The 15282-nt window shown below is 45.4% G+C and overlaps 2 protein-coding genes, 1 long non-coding RNA gene and 1 other non-coding gene across 6 annotated transcripts in view; 1 reads left to right on the top strand and 3 right to left on the bottom strand.

The window, feature by feature from the left end:
* AP2B1 (adaptor related protein complex 2 subunit beta 1) overlaps positions 1-6913 on the bottom strand; it is a 98036-nt gene extending 91123 nt beyond the window's left edge. For all 3 annotated transcript variants that reach the window (XM_050928918.1, XM_050928920.1, XM_050928921.1), the window contains exons 1-2: positions 6831-6913; positions 2606-2663 (exon numbers count right to left, since the gene is read on the bottom strand). In XM_050928918.1, coding sequence (XP_050784875.1) covers positions 2606-2642 — 37 coding nt within the window. In that variant the 5' untranslated portion in view covers positions 2643-2663; positions 6831-6913. The remainder of the gene's footprint in view (positions 1-2605; positions 2664-6830) is intronic.
* Positions 6914-6991: 78 nt separating this feature from the next.
* PEX12 (peroxisomal biogenesis factor 12) lies at positions 6992-13707 on the top strand. The gene is made up of 4 exons (XM_050928954.1): positions 6992-7063; positions 7373-7539; positions 9131-9684; positions 10483-13707. Exons 2-4 carry the CDS (start codon positions 7414-7416, stop codon positions 10880-10882), a joined length of 1080 nt encoding a protein of 359 aa, XP_050784911.1. The 5' UTR covers positions 6992-7063; positions 7373-7413; the 3' UTR covers positions 10883-13707.
* LOC127037366 (uncharacterized) lies at positions 12493-15143 on the bottom strand. Its single transcript, XR_007770342.1, has 2 exons — positions 14907-15143; positions 12493-13881 (listed from the first exon to the last, which is right to left on the bottom strand). It is a non-coding gene; the product is annotated as an uncharacterized LOC127037366 (long non-coding RNA).
* On the bottom strand, positions 14319-14413 carry LOC127037702 (Z30 small nucleolar RNA). The gene has a single exon (XR_007770443.1). It is a non-coding gene; the product is annotated as a Z30 small nucleolar RNA (small nucleolar RNA).
* Positions 15144-15282: the final 139 nt, after the last annotated feature.

Below are 15282 nucleotides of genomic sequence, written 5' to 3'. Positions count from 1 at the left end.
AAAATATCTGGCAGAGCCAAAAATGTTTTTAGGGGGTTGAGCGTGGCCTTTGGAGTAGGAACAGGATTTCCAATCTGAAAGCATGATAGCAAACAGCTATGAGAACAAAGCTGCATTTTCTGTCCCTACAGATTTTCTGGTTTCTCTTGATCGCTGCTCAAATAGGAAAAGGAATGGTCAAGCCAGGAGTCTATATGTGACAACAGTCTCTTTGGGACGGAAAGTTGTGCTGTTGATTCCACCATGCCAGACTGCAGGTGGAGGAAATGAAGGCAATTATCTAAACCGCAAACAAAATATGGCAAGGGATTTGAAAACTACAAAGAACACACTGAGGAAACGGATTCGTTAGCATCAGGCACTATCGTTGATCTTGTTTAAAAGCCAGTAATGCGATATGGGCCAGTGAAACCTGCCTGGCATTTCATACCAACTCATTTAAAAGAAGACTGTAATCAATATCCGTAAAGATGTTTTATTCCAAATGACATTTTTAGGACAGCCTAGCAGGCCGGCATGTCTGGGAAAAAGGCAAAGCAGCCTAGCATGCTGAGAGGTACATAAATCCTACGTTTCTCCCTAAACATGAGCTCAGTTTGTGAAGCCTAGCAAGTGCCGTTTGATTCACGAATACACTGAGTGCCAAAAGCTTTGATCAGGCACGACCAGGAAGTCAAAAAGGAATGAACTGCAAAGATGATAGTCATAAACTATATGCCCTCTCACTTCCTCCGACGATGGGCCATTATGTTAGCAAGCCATAGTTTCCATAGGAAACAGTAGCAGCAGCAGAAGAATTGGCTTGTAGAACGATGCATTGAAGGTGCTAAGTCGTTATAAATGACTTTTATAATGCTGTAAATTCACACTGTGTTTAACAGAGTAAAGTATGTTCCCTGCCCTAGTGCCAATGACTCAAGCAGGCCATTGGGAAGGAGCAGAAGTTACTGTTCTGAAGAACAATGTTGTGGCTGCTTCCATTGCCAGCCATCTGAGAAAGATATCCAGCTCATAACTCTTATCGAGAGCAAGTCTGAGAGTCCGACTGATCCAGTATGCAGCACCAGTGTTTTCCTTGTGTCTGCATCAGTTTCTGTAGAATGTACACACTTCTGTTTTTTAAAAAAGGTTATGGCAATCTTATAACCATCCCAGTGAGATCCAATTTCCTGCTACCTGGCTGAATTTGAAGCGAGGGCTGTCATTTCTCTCTAAGGGCTCATCTACATGGGGACACTCAGGAAAGTTGCTCCAAATTAACTTCTAAAGTGTAATCATATTAAATCATATTAAATCCCCGTGTGGACACACTTATTCAAAATTAAAGTGGCCTTAATTCAGTTTAGATGAATTTACTGTGAATTAAGCTAACACCAAATTAAGACCTCTTTAATTCTGAGTAATAACATCCACACAGAGATTTACTGCAGTTTAACTAAACCATTTTAAATTCACACCTTTCATTAATCTGAATTCAATTTCCTGAGTCTCCTTGCGCAGAAAAGCTCTTAAAAAGACATCAATTCATTTTGTTTCAATAGGGTGTTCACTCTGAAGCATAATGGCAACACAAATGGCAATACGGATCATTCAACAGAAACATTTAAACATTCTGACACAGTTGAAGGAGCTAGAGACAAAAATCAACATCTTCCCCCAACCCAGACTCCGATCTGCAGCCATAACAAAATGCAGGATCAGCAGCACTAACGTCCATAGAAAAGGCAGAGTTTGGAGGGCTTGGAGTTAATGGTCTGTATTTACTGCTAGTCTCTTAGGCCAGAGTTTAAGAGTAAGACAAATGACTCCACAGTGGTGGAGTAAGGGAACGCCTCCCTGAAGTGTGCATCATGGCTACTTTATACCCATGATCCACAATATTTCAGAAACACCATCTCTTTCAACAAGGTGTTACGGATGATCACTAGGGCTAAGTGACACCAATGGTTACAGTAAAGTCATGTGGAGCACAGGGGTAAGGAGTTTGGTTGGGGGATGGATGAATTGGATATCTGGCTCTTCTGGTAGATTTCTCCATGGATTTTGAGAAGGCAGCAAGAGAGGACCCACAACTTTTTAGAGAAGAGTCTGTTGTGAGCTCATAACAAGCCTTCCAAATGGCTAAAAATGTGCACGTATAAACACCCAGACCCTTCAAGCCTATTCTTTCCTGCCACCCAACCCAAGCACACGTCTAGTTGTCTGACTGGACAACTGTCCATGGTCCTGAACCCTCAATCCAGCCCTAAACCTCCAAACAAGTCGTACATTTCAAATCTCCAAGTTTTGCTTCCCTGATGCTCCGGAAAATCAGGAAGTCAGGAAAGATAATTTGAGTCACTGAGTTTGCGCATTGCAAAACTATTCAGCACTTCAGTCCTGCCTTTTGATGCTACCAGAGGAAAAGGGGGAAGGATGGGCTCAGTGACTCTTTCATGGCCTACTTTTGAAGAACTTCTCCCTGGATGATTGAGAGGAGAAATGGGGACAAAGCTAACAGGAGAGCACAAATTCTTCCAAGTGGAGTTCAAAAAAGCCACTTTAAAATGACAGCCAGCCAGCATCTCCAGGAAGCTGCAATATTTGGTAAGAGTTTAAAGCTAACCTTTTTTATTGGTTGTAAAATACTTGGAGTCCGTCATGGTTCTGATTCCTTAGCACACCTGCAAGAACAATGAACATGTGAATAGAAGTTGCAATTGCTGTCAACCACTATGCAAACTACACCACGCAGAGAAACAAGGCTTGGTAGGAATATCGTAAGGGAAAAAGGGTTCTGTACATATAACCTTTGTGCCGCACCAACTAGTGAGGTAACTTAGGAAATACTTCTTTTAAATCGAGGAAGTTTCAACTGAAGTTTGCTGGCAAAACACAGCAGTTTGTTTTTGATAGGGCAGAAAAGGGGTTCAACAATCTCCCACCCTACTCTTTCAATCCTCCCTGGTGTGGATGTTTTTAATTATACTGAGGGAGAGGACCTTTATGTGTTCTTCAGATATTTCTTTCACCTCCTCCCCTCATAAGTGAGGTTATATTTAAGAAGTGTTCATTTATGGAAACAGATTCACCTTTCAGAACAACCCATTTCAGACAATGGAGGGACATAAGTAAGGAAAGGGTAGTCTCCCCCTACTGGTGCATTTTGGGGTTGCATCACAGAAGTAACCGCAAAACAGACCCTTCCCCACATGCATCAAAAAATCGTTTTTCCTCATTCCTCATACACAAAGCATCACTTTTTAAAAAAGTGTTTTACAAGAAACTTGTGGAAACTTGAAGCTGAAATATTTTCCATCTCACTACCACGCTATCTGGACGCTGGCCTGTTACTGTAGGGCTGCACTGCAAATGCCGGTTTGCTGTTATAGGTACGTTGGTCATGAGGACCAGGTTGCATGGGGACACGTTGGTCTGTTACTATAGGACTCCAGTCAGAATGGCTTCCCGACTACTCGCACTTCTTTGTTTCACAAAACGGAGTGGATTACCAACAACATGTACAAATTATAGGGACGTCACAAACATATCAGGAAGAATGTAGAATCCATTTCACCTTTTTTTTTAAATGTGATTGGTGACAGCCAGGGAGGAAAGAGACTCTCCCACAAACTATTAGTACCTGGGGAAAAGACAAGCATGGGAGAAAGAAGTCTTATTTCTTTTGATTATTAAATTAGTATCAGAGCCAAAAACCTGAAATATAACTTGCCCCTATAATTATCCAATCAACTCCTTTCCTAATTTTTCTCTCTCTCCTTTCCTGTTATTGTTTGATCTCCTTTCTTGTCTTATGTGCATTTCTGACTTCTCCATTTCTCTTGCTCTCCCTATCTCCACTCATTGCTGCTTCTCTCTCTCTCCAGCCCCTATTTCACTCTTACTCTTCCTTTTTTCCTGGGATAGGGACACCTCTGTTCTTCCTAATGACTCTTCCTCAGCTGAAAAACTGATGTGGATCCCCATGTAACAGACTGAGCCTGTGCCCTCCTCCTGTCAGCCTGAAGTGTTGGCTACAAAACAAACAAGACAGCTTTTCCCCATGGGCTGATTCTGCTGCCTCCACAGAGCTCCCAGGCCCTGCTGGCCCAAGGGAACAAATCTGGTTTTGAACTCTTTCTGTCCCAAAAGAATAGCAGACCAGCACCACTTCCTGTCTGTGCTGTTCATCCCCCACCATACTAAACACATCCTTTTGGAGCTTCTGGTCCTATCATACCATACCTCCTTCCCTCATATTATGCTTATCTATTCTCCTTTGCCTCCAGATGATGCTTAATGCTGTTGTTTCTCTTGCTTCAGCAGTAAAGTTACTATGAGTAGTAACAGCAGAAGTAATGAGATAATTCTGGTCACTGTCTGTTTTCTCCATGTGGGAGACTCTAGGCACAGCTGTAATCCTGTCCAGCTGCCAAGGAGTGGGAAACAGCAATCCTCATTAGATCTTGTCTAGGGTGCTCTTGCAGGTGTACCTACCCTCAGCCCAGCAGCTGCAGCAGGGTGACCTTGATCAGGATTGTTCGTTCTGGTTCTGCTACTGCTTTACCATTGGGCTAACTTTGTGTTTGGGAACAGCAACACAAGAGGTAATTTTGAAAACAGAGACAGAGAAGGATACTCAAAAAAAAAAAAGTGGGGGGGGGAGATATAGCATCATTTTGAATTTAATCTCCTGGAGCTCACCAGTCTTGGCAGCAATCCCCATAGCTTTCCAAGAGAGGAAGTTGCTACAAGTCTCATTTCATAATTAAAAATGCAGCCTACCTGCAGCTGCAATGTTATTGCTGACACACTGCTTAGGATTTTAGCCTAGTTTGAAAGAGAACTTAAATGTCTTTCATTTACTAAAGTAATGGGCACATTACCAGTTTTATGAGAATTAATGTAGTTCTCACTATGCTTAAGTTTTCTTACACACAGGGTCTATCACCTCAGCCAGACCCTGCACTGATTCAGTCTGGTATTCTAATAATGGCCAATACCTGGTTATTTAAGGAAAGGCCAGAAACTCAACAATACACATTTAACTAACTGCAATGCAACACAGAAGAAGAAAATTCGTTGCTAAACTTTACAGGTGACCTTTATGCCCTTAAGCCTGCGATTTCATTACCCTTATTATTTTAGCTTGCTCAGCTACAATGTCATTAGCAGTCATAAAATTACTCCGCTCTTATTTAAATCTAGTCACAGTACATGTCTTAATGACCTTCTGATTTGGCAGATACAACTAACATTTAACACTATTATTTTAATAAGTACCACAGCTACAATATTCCAAATACAATGCAAGGCTGCCTTTCCCCAGGATGCAGAGTATTTTGCTTCATTCTGTGTTTGAGCAAGCTTCACACATGCTGTCAAAGGCAATTTCCCAGTGGTACTCATATAATCTGGTTTACTAAGCAAACACATTACAGGGCACAGCTAGTCTCAGGTGAAACCCAAGAAACAAAGAGAGACCCGAGAGAAGTGATTCACAAATGACAATGGTTTCAAGTAACTGTCAAGGAAATGCCAGCTTTTTCTGCACAATTCAAAACAGGAGGAAAGCTGAAACATTTTTAAAGATGGAAAACAGCCATTTTTATTAGCAAGAACTGAGGGATGTTTAAAGATGACCGAGCTTGTAAAGTAATGATAGCTCATCTTTGTCATCCTGGAGCCCAGTGTCTAACCAGCACCTGCTAAACTCGGAACAAGTAAATTGGGAATGGTTTTGAGGTTTGCAACAAAAGGTTTACAGTTCACTCCCAGATAAGAACAAGAACATGACAAGAAAATACCGAGTAGGCTCCAGTCTCATCTAGCACCAGCATGTTGTTCCTTAAAGTGTTTGAAATTCAGATTTAGATTGAACCAGATGTGTCTAATTCAGTGAGTATAGCAGGAATAAAGGAATCACTACATCCAGAGACAAACAGTCTTGCACAATAGCCTCAAAGAAAGATGGGTCTTGTAACTGACGAACACTAACCCTGATCACCCAAAACTCTGTAACAGCAATCTACAGCCCTATCTAGTTTTGTGCCCTGGTTAATCTCAGGGGTGACAACACTCACCTTCTTAAAGTCTAAAAGGGAAAAGTCTCAGACTGAGACAATCTGAGTGGATGATTAATCTGGGAACTCTGGAATGGGAACAGTCCCAGCTGGTACACAGAAGCTAGACATGCTCTGGATCAATGGGTGGGTCCCCAATCTCCCTAGGAAACAGCCCCGGTTTAACCTGATTGAGCGCTGGGCCAGCCCACCCAGCTGTGTGCGCTTCACCCACCCAGGAACAGCTCCTGGGTGGCGAGGGATGGTCCGAGTGGGGCTGGGCATTGGCGACGAGTTATATGGGCCTGCGGTGCCCGTGCTCCATCAAAATTTAGGACCGAGGGTCCGGCTCCACCAATGTTTGGGCTTAATGCGCTTCGGGGGGGCCCAAGCTTCAGGGGGGCGTGGGGTCCAGGGCGGCCTGGGGTGTTAGCGGGGGGGCCTGGGGCTGGCAGCAGTGAGTGACCCAGCCCCAGCCCCAGCCCGCTCCCTCCCCCCGACCCACCTCTTCCCAGCTTCCGCCCCCTCACGGCGACCCCGGCAGCCGGCGCCAGGCCCCCCGCGACCCCCCAGGCCGCCCCGGACCCCGCGTCCCCCTGAAGCCCACGGCCGCTCTGGGGGCAGCCCAGATGCCCGGCGAGGGGCCGCAGGCTCCAATCGCTCCGCCCGGCACTGGCGGGGCTGGGAACAAAGGGCGGCGGGACCCGCCCGGGGCAGCTCCCGTTCCTGCGCCCCGATTCCCCCCGCCGGGCCTGTCCCGTGGAGCGGGCGGGGCCGGCCCACACTCACCGGGGCGGGGAGACACACACACTCCGCTGCGGAGGCGGCGGCTGGGGACGGGAACCGGAAGCGGGGCGGCTCGGAAGACTCAGGGCGATAGAGTTTCCCCCCTCCCGCCGCCTAGAGTGTCCGTGCCGCCGAGGCCATAGAGACGCGGCTGGGGGGCAGAGCGTCGCCTCTTGCTCCCGCTTCCGGGGCCCGCTCTGAAGTGGGGAGCGGAACGCGCCGGGAGAGGCGCTGGGGTAAGTGTGGGGCCGGGCAGGTGAGACCCAGGCCCCCCCCCGGAGCGTGGTCCAAGAGCGAGACCGCCCCGATCTCGGACCCCCCCCCGGGCCGCTCGCCAAGGCTGTTTCCATGGCGCTTTTCACCCCTTTTCACCCCTCCGCTGAGCCAGCCCAGCCCCCCCCCCGCGCCGGTGCCCCCCCAGGTCCCTCGTGGGGGGCACAGACGCCAGCGTCACAGCAGCTGCTCAGCCCGCAGCCCTTTCCCTTGGGCTGGGAAGGACTTTGAGCATGAAAACACCCCCCCCCCTCCTGTTTCCTTTGTCCCAGCTACCGCGGGGAGGGCAGGATCCCTCTGCACGGAGGCAGCCATGGCGGAGCACGGGGCTCATCTCACCGCTGCTTCAGCCAGCGATGACAGGCCTTCCATCTTTGAAGTGGTGGCCCAGGACAGCTTGATGTCAGCAGTGAGACCTGCACTTCAGCATGTGGTCAAGGTAAAGAGGCCCCCTCCCCTCCCCCCACTTTAGGGAGGAGGTGGCATCCATAGAGCACGAGAAATGCGAACATATAAAATATAGCATCACGTGAGTCTGGTGTTCCATTAGGCCCAGTTAAAAGGTATGTGTATTTCATAGGGGGAATAGTACCTTCTAATGTCTCCACCTAGCATCTTCTGCTTATAGCATTGAAGTCTCAGTGACTGCGTTACTCGATTGCATTTACAAAATGTACTGCAGCAGTGTTATTTCAAGGAAGGGCATATGCCAGTATTTTCACTGGAAACACCTAGTGGCAGGGGCTTACTACTCCATCATAAACATGTGTTATGGATTGAACCTTAGAAGACAAAGTGTTTTGTGTCATGATTCTGAAAATAAGTGACAGTGTTCAAGATGAATCACAATTTGAATGTGCCAGGCATGTGCTTGGTGTCAGTTAGCCTATCCATGAGAAGCAGTACAGGCTAATGATTAAAGCAGAATCAGTATCCTATTCCTGGCTCTGACACTGACTCTCCATAGACCCTAAGCAAGTCACTTAATTTCTGTCTGTAAAATGAGGGATAATACATACCTCACACAGAGGTTGGGAGAGCTAATTAATTAACATTGGGAAAGCACTTTGGTGATCATTAAATGGAAGGTGCTATAAAAGGGCAAAGTGCTATATAGAACTCCTGTGCCTGAGCAGGTGCAGTAGCTCAGTATAGCACACAGATTGTAACCTCTCTCCACTGCTGTTGCTATAATGGCACAGGAGCTGAGAACGCTGGACTCCCAGAAATAAAATTAAAGGGCTCCTCTGTGTGGAAAGCAAGTTGCCCTGTGGTAGGTACAGGACATTTCTTTTGTGCTGTTGAAGAATGGGAGAAATTGCATATAATTAGTGCACTGGGTTACCATTCCCCATCTTCAGATCACTATGCAAACATTAACTAATCCTCTCAGCAAGCCTGTGAGGGAGGGAAATGTTTTCTCCAGCTGGGGACACTCAAGCAGTGAAGTAAAGTGGCTTGTCCAAAGAAACAGATGAGCTCAAAAGCAGAACTAGGGCTGACTGGCACTCATGAGGTCTTGGCTCTGTGCTTAGATCACCTTTTTCTCTAGCACACAAAGGGATGAGTGCCCAGATCTAAGTCCTTCTGCCTGGACTGTTGCTGACAATGCTACTTTAGTTCCAGACATGGAGTACTAAGGCATTTATATCGAACAAATGTTCATGGAGGGAAAACACAAATATATACAGTGCATCTGAGTCTCCAGCTCAGCAAGGATACATACGCAGACAGTGTTTGAGGGAGATCACTACCATGTCCCCTGTGAAATGCCCTTTACTCACCTTTCACCCCTGGAATTCACATCTGGCTAAAGTCACACATAGATACAGTATTGCCAGTCGTATGCTGGTAGCAAACTGAAGGATTTAATTTTCCCCATGGGGCCAAAGTTCTATTAGCTAGTGTCTTATTCTGATCACTGCTCAAGTCTCTGTTTCTGAACCATTTCTTATACCGGATACATAGGCCATAATTGCTTTAACTGAGTGGCTCTTTGACACCATTTCCTTCCCTGTATCTTATGTTAGGTGCTTGCTGAATCCAACCCTGGCCGCTATGGCTTCCTCTGGCATTGGTTTGATGAGATCTACACCCTCCTGGATCTGTTGCTCCAGCAGCATTTTCTGTCCAGGTGTAGTGCCTCTTTTTCAGAAAACTTCTATGGCCTAAAGAGGATAGCGGTGGGAGACAACAAGGGGCTGCATCAGCTGGCCAGTGCTGGGCTGCCAAAGAAGCAACACTGGAAGTCTCTGCTCTTGTTGGTTCTCATTCCTTATCTGAAAACAAAGTTGGAGAAACTGGTTTCTAGCCTGAGGGAAGAGGACGAATATTCCATCCATCCTCCATCATCCTCCTGGAAGCGCTTTTACAGGGCCTTTTTAGCAGCCTATCCCTTTGTAAACATGGCCTGGGAGGGCTGGTTTCTCAGCCAGCAGCTGTGCTATATCCTTGGTAAGGCTCAGAATCATTCCCCACTGCTGGGCCTGGCTGGTGTACGCCTGGTTAGGCTGACAGCAGAGGACATCCAGGCGTTGGAGCAGAAACTAGCAGTAGGTACTGCAAGCCAGCAGCCAGCTCACAGGTGAGTTAGAAAGGAGCCAGACAAATACAGCTTAGAATTATTGCAGTCTCATGTGGGAATCTTTGGGGCTTTCTATTCCCAGATGGTGCTTTAGCATAAAACTGTCTCAGTGCTAAGAGGTACCGTATGGACCTCAAACAGGGCTCCTAATATTGTCAAATGTTTCCTTTTATATTTAAAACCTCAATGTGAACTTCTTTGAAGTGGGGAGCAGAGTCTAGTAGCCTGCCTGTCAGAGTTAACTTCAGAGGTCCCTGGTTCCAAAACGGCCTTAACTTGCAGGAATTCAGTCTCTGTGACCTGTTCAATCCTTAGGTAGTCTTCTGAAACTTCCACCAAAGTGGGTGAGTGGGACCAACTGTCTGCCAGTGGAAGGGGACTAGCATTTCTGTTTCTACAGAAATCCTGACCAGAAGGCAATGAGTTCTGGACACTCCCAACCCGAGCCTGCTTTGAAACTAAACCATAGGTTAATTCCTTTGTACCTCAATCCTTCTCAGCCCCACTCCTTCCACCTAAGAACTTCAGTGGGTCTGGATCTACCTTCCAAGTTTTAAAAAAAGTTCCATGCACCAAATTACACCTCCCTAAAATACCTGTTGTTCCTTTCCTCAGTTGATTCTAAAGAATGTAAACATCACATTTGTAACAAGGTATCTTTTTAAAAAGCAGTACTGACTAGCCCTGAAGTCTCTCTCTGGTATGCAGTTGGGTACTGCCTCTGCACTATTGTCTATCAGCACTATTAGTTAGCACCCTGTGTAAATTTTCTGTCTCTACCTTTTCTCCCTGCTGCAGCATTAAGGAGCAAGTGCAATCAGCAGTGAAAAAAGCATTGGGAGGAGTTGCCTTATCCCTCTCCACCAGCCTTTCCGTGGGCGTGTTCTTCCTGCAGTTTCTGGACTGGTGGTACTCATCTGAGAACCAGGAGACCATCAAATCATTGACTGCGTTGCCTACTCCTCCGCCACCCATACACCTGGACTACAGCACGGGCTCACCTCTCTTACCAAAACTGAAGACAGTGTGCCCCTTGTGCCGCAAAATCCGAGCCAACGACACAGTCCTCTCTACATCTGGCTTTGTGTTTTGTTATCGCTGTGTCTACACTTATGTAAAGAGTCACCAAAGGTGCCCCATCACCGGCTATGCTACAGAGCTGCAGCACCTTGTTAAGCTGTACTCCCCTGAAAGTTGAAGGGAGTGCATGGCACTGACTCTTACAAAGCAGATCCATAATTGGTTCAGGCACTGTATACTCTAGGTTTTTGTACTGGAACACAACTTTTGTGCCAGCTGGACTGTGTATAACACATTACTAGGGCAGCAAAAGGTACAATGACCATTTATTAGCAGAGTAATCAGGCTCTAAGGCACATTTGAACACTAGGTTCAGAAGTAGCACTAGGGTTTTTGCTGCCTTAAATGCTGCTCTATCCAATTCTGAGATGCTAGGGCTAGGCTGAGACTCTCAACCAGAAGGCTCTGGTGCTGAACACTTTCAAAGGCAGATACAGCCCTAAATAAACCACTACTCAGTTCCAGCCTGGCATCTTCTAGGTTCCTAAGATTCATCATGTTCTCCCCAGCTCTGCTTCCAGATTATTCAATCTTGGCATTCACAAGGGAGCATTACAGAACGGGGCTAGACCCACAATTCATGACAATTTGCCATAAATTTAACCCCCCACCTTCCCCAAATCTCCCCTTGGACAACTCAGGGGTGACGTTAGCAAGCCAGGCAGCACTAGCCCAAGCCTGGGAAAGGATGCCCTCTGTCTGAATTGGGTTTATTGAGCATATGTGACTGAAGCCAGATAGAACTGGAACCGTGCCGATTCAGACTTGCTTTATTTAATATATCCTCAAATCTGTTAGTGATTACTGACATTGCAAAGCTGCTTCTCTCTTCCTTCCTATCTATCATGATACTGGGAATTAGGACCCAACTAGACTTATTCCACTTCTGTTATCTAATGGTTTAAACCACTCAAACTGCTGATCTGAAAGTTTGTATTTGCATGAACTGAATCAGACTGTAGCTGCTTTCATCATAATATATGGACAGTTGGTGGAGACCCAAAGGTCATAGTAAAATCACACATGGTGGAAGTTGTAATCAGGGAGCAGTGTCCTCATACTCAAGAGGAGCCAAGACTTAGGCTGCAGTTTGCCAGTTTTAATTAGGACTGGTGTAGTATAGCTTCATTTAGCACCTTATGTCCATTTGGTCATACTGAAATGTCTCCTTCGATAATCAGCCTGCTTAGAGATCAAAATTGGCTAGTGGTGATTTTAAGGTGATTCCTGCTTCCACAGCACTTTGGTTGATCTAGTTAAGCACAGGTCATTTTAGCCAGTTGGAAGGAGTAGCTTTTCATGAAGTGTGAACCTTGTTTTCTATTGAAACAACAGAGGGCAGCAGTAGACTATCCTAGCTGGTATGGTATTACAATACATTACAGAAACAGCAATTTAGCCTTCTAACAACGTGCTGCAAAGAACTTGTACAATCTTTTCACATTAAGAGCCAAGTTTTTTTTTTAATCCTTTGAGGCCCAAGAAGGGTCCCTAACTCCTGTACACTGTTAAAATGAAAAGCCATCACTTTAGATACCAGACCAGTGCTAATGGCTACCTCTACCTTTGGAGGCATATTAATAGGAAGGCAGGCTCATTTTGCTGCCTCCACAAATACTATGGGATCTACAAATAGAGACACTTCACCAGCTTAAGTGAGCTCATGCAAACACACCTTATTTGGGGAAAAAAAAAAAGACATTCAGTGAAAGATTATTCAAGATTAAGTAGATTTTACAAGCCTTTTTAATATAGCTCAGATTTGGAATTAATTCATATCATCCATTACATCTTGCTTCAGCAAATATTTCCCAACAGTTGTTACATTTTTTCTGAAAAATTGATAACCATGGTGCTCCAGGAGAATAATACAACCTTACAACATGGCCAGTCCCAGAAGGCTTGATTACACAAATCTACAAACATAGTGCCACTGACTCCAGTACAACTGCTCATGTAAATAAAGGCTACCAGACTGGGGCTAGAGTGTTTATTGAAAAGGTGGTTTTAGGATTAATTTTTTTCCAGGATCTTTTGGTGTCCAGTAGCGCTGCTCACTCTCAGCTAGCAGAAGTGAAGAAAACAGTTTGTCTCCTTATTGCAGCCCATGACTGATCACTGACATTTCTGTTGAATTATGCTTAGTCCTATGGACTTTGAACCTTTTAAGTTAATTTTAAGTCAGTGATTCATTAGTGTCATGATCTAAGATTTATATAATTTCAAAGTCAGTACAGTAACTCCTCACTTAGTCATCCCAGTGAATGTTGTTTTGTTGCTGATCAATTAGACATGCTCATTTAAAGTTGTGCAATGCTCCCTTATAATGTTATTCAGCCGCCGCCTGCTTTGTCCACTGCTTGCAGAAAGAGCAGCCTGTTGGAGCTAGCTGGTGGGGCTTGGAAACAGGGTGGACCAGCAGCCCCCCCCACGTAAGTTCCCCACAGAGCAGGGGGCCATGACAGGGCTCAGGACGAAGGGAGCTTGCCTTTTTAAGTAGATCAGCAAGTTGAGACAGCAGCTGCTGCCAACAATGTACTTAAGAGTGGGGTCAGTGTACCTAAAGGGGCAATGCACAGCTCTCTCTCTTACACATGGTGTGTGTGTGTGTGTGTCTCTCTCTGCCATGCGGTCGTCATTGCTGTGTACAGTATTAAAACTTATACTGTGTGTGTAATATAAAAATTACACACACACAGTATATGAATATGATGTCTTGTCTGGTGAAAAAAATTTCCCTGGAATCTAATCCCCCACAATTTACATTAATTCTTATGGGGAAATTGGATTTGCTTACCATCATTTCACTCAAAGTAGTATTTTTCAGGAACATAACTACAATATTAAGTGAGGAGTTACTGTAAATGACACTGGACCTTCAGTCTGTATTTGCATTCAATAATTGTTTTAAGTAGAAAAATAATAAATCTTTTTCTACCCTGGTATCTCTTTCTAATGAAGCAGGCTTTACTTAACTGGTTACATCTTTTAAGCGTTCAGTATTGCTCTACAATCCCCACCCAAGTCTTACAAAGATACTGTGTTGGATTTGATGCTCCAATTAGTCCATTGTGCTCCACGTGAACAGACATCTGAACATGAAACTATTACCCAGCGCTAAAAAAAAAATGAAAGCTGAATTAGAACATAGTTTAAAAAGGCCTCATTAATAGCTATTGCATAATTTACTCATTTACAATTTAACTAAGTTTGCATATTTTATAAAAAGGTAAATAAAATGGAAGAACATCCAAGATTCAATAGGTCATCCTCATAATAAGAAAAAGAGAGAACTTAGGAATGTAACCTGCTTTCACTATATCCTCAGAAATAAGTCAGCATGCAGTGGTCCCAACATAACTGATTGCACTAACTCATTTTTTGAGTAAAGCTTTATATAAGAAGTGAACACTGGATTCCTCATTTTCCCTCACTAATAGCTCCTGTCAGGATGGCTGCTTAGAAACATAAATCAATCACTTTAAAGGATGTATAAAAATATTTAGTGTCCAAAGAAAGAAGAATAGTTAATTCTAGATTAATGTAACCAGAATCAGCTCAGAGAGAAGATTACATTATCACACCCTGGTCAGAACCAAGACAAAACCTTGGCAATACCAGGTCAGACTATACTTCACTCATCATTGCTGTAGGCACATCTCACTCTTCCAATACATAACCTACTTTCTGTGGCAAAAAGCACCACTAATTCTAATTCTGAAACTGAAATGCTATTTTTAGACCAGTGATACTAAGACCTCAGTGGTTCAGGAGCCAAACTGACAATCAACATTACCCAGAAGAGCCACAGTAGTATGAATTCATTATTTCCATTTCCTATTTTTAAATATTTTATATATTTTCACAGCAAAATGACTGACCCTGTGTTGTTTTATCAACCACAACTGGTTAATAACATAGTAAAAGCATCCTGATTGGTTAATAATTAGGTTACACAATGGTTTAATAGCGTGTGCTACAAAGCCACAGGAGACACATTAAGAGAGACCCCTGTGGCTCTCGAAGCTCAATCTGAGTATCCCTGTTTTAGACAGTGCTCTCTCTACTTGAGCAGACCCTTCCCAGACCTTCTCTCCTCCCCAGCCTAACTCCAAGATCTTATACATTCGGGCCCTGTGTACCTGCAGCGGTGAGCTGGGCGGCTGTAGTGCAGCAGTGGCCGCAGGCTGAGTGAGCAGCAGGGAGCCGGAGCGACCTTGTGCCCCACGCACCCCGCCAGCCCGAAGCAGAGACACCCCCCAGAGCAGGAGCTGGACCTCGGAGCCCGTTTAAACCAGCTACTTCCCTTAGCTCTTCATTAGTGCGGCTGCGGCTGGGGCTGCGGCCGGGGCCGGGCCGGTCAGCCCGCTCCCGCCCGGCTCAGCCCGGCCCGCCTGCCCCGCCCCCGCCCGGCGGCTCAGCTAGCTCCGCCCACTCCCCCCAGGCTCCACGCGGCGCTCCGCCATGCTGGTCTCCGACCCCACTGACCCTTCCTGGCAGCCAATCACAGCGCCCCGT

The sequence above is a fragment of the Gopherus flavomarginatus genome, chromosome 19 (assembly GCF_025201925.1).
Source record: "Gopherus flavomarginatus isolate rGopFla2 chromosome 19, rGopFla2.mat.asm, whole genome shotgun sequence".
Classification (NCBI taxonomy): domain Eukaryota; kingdom Metazoa; phylum Chordata; order Testudines; family Testudinidae; genus Gopherus; species Gopherus flavomarginatus.
Note: the sequence above shows the minus strand (reverse complement) of the source record. Positions and strands in the feature narration are given on the sequence as shown.

Bases quoted from the DNA above. Each gene is read 5' to 3' on its own strand.
- PEX12 (XM_050928954.1), top strand. From the start codon at position 7,414: ATGGCGGAGCACGGGGCTCATCTCACCGCTGCTTCAGCCAGCGATGAC. The intron at 7,540-9,130 runs GTAAAGAGGCCC...ATCTTATGTTAG, and splicing joins CACTTCAGCATGTGGTCAAG to GTGCTTGCTGAATCCAACCC. The intron at 9,685-10,482 runs GTGAGTTAGAAA...TCCCTGCTGCAG, and splicing joins AGCCAGCAGCCAGCTCACAG to CATTAAGGAGCAAGTGCAAT.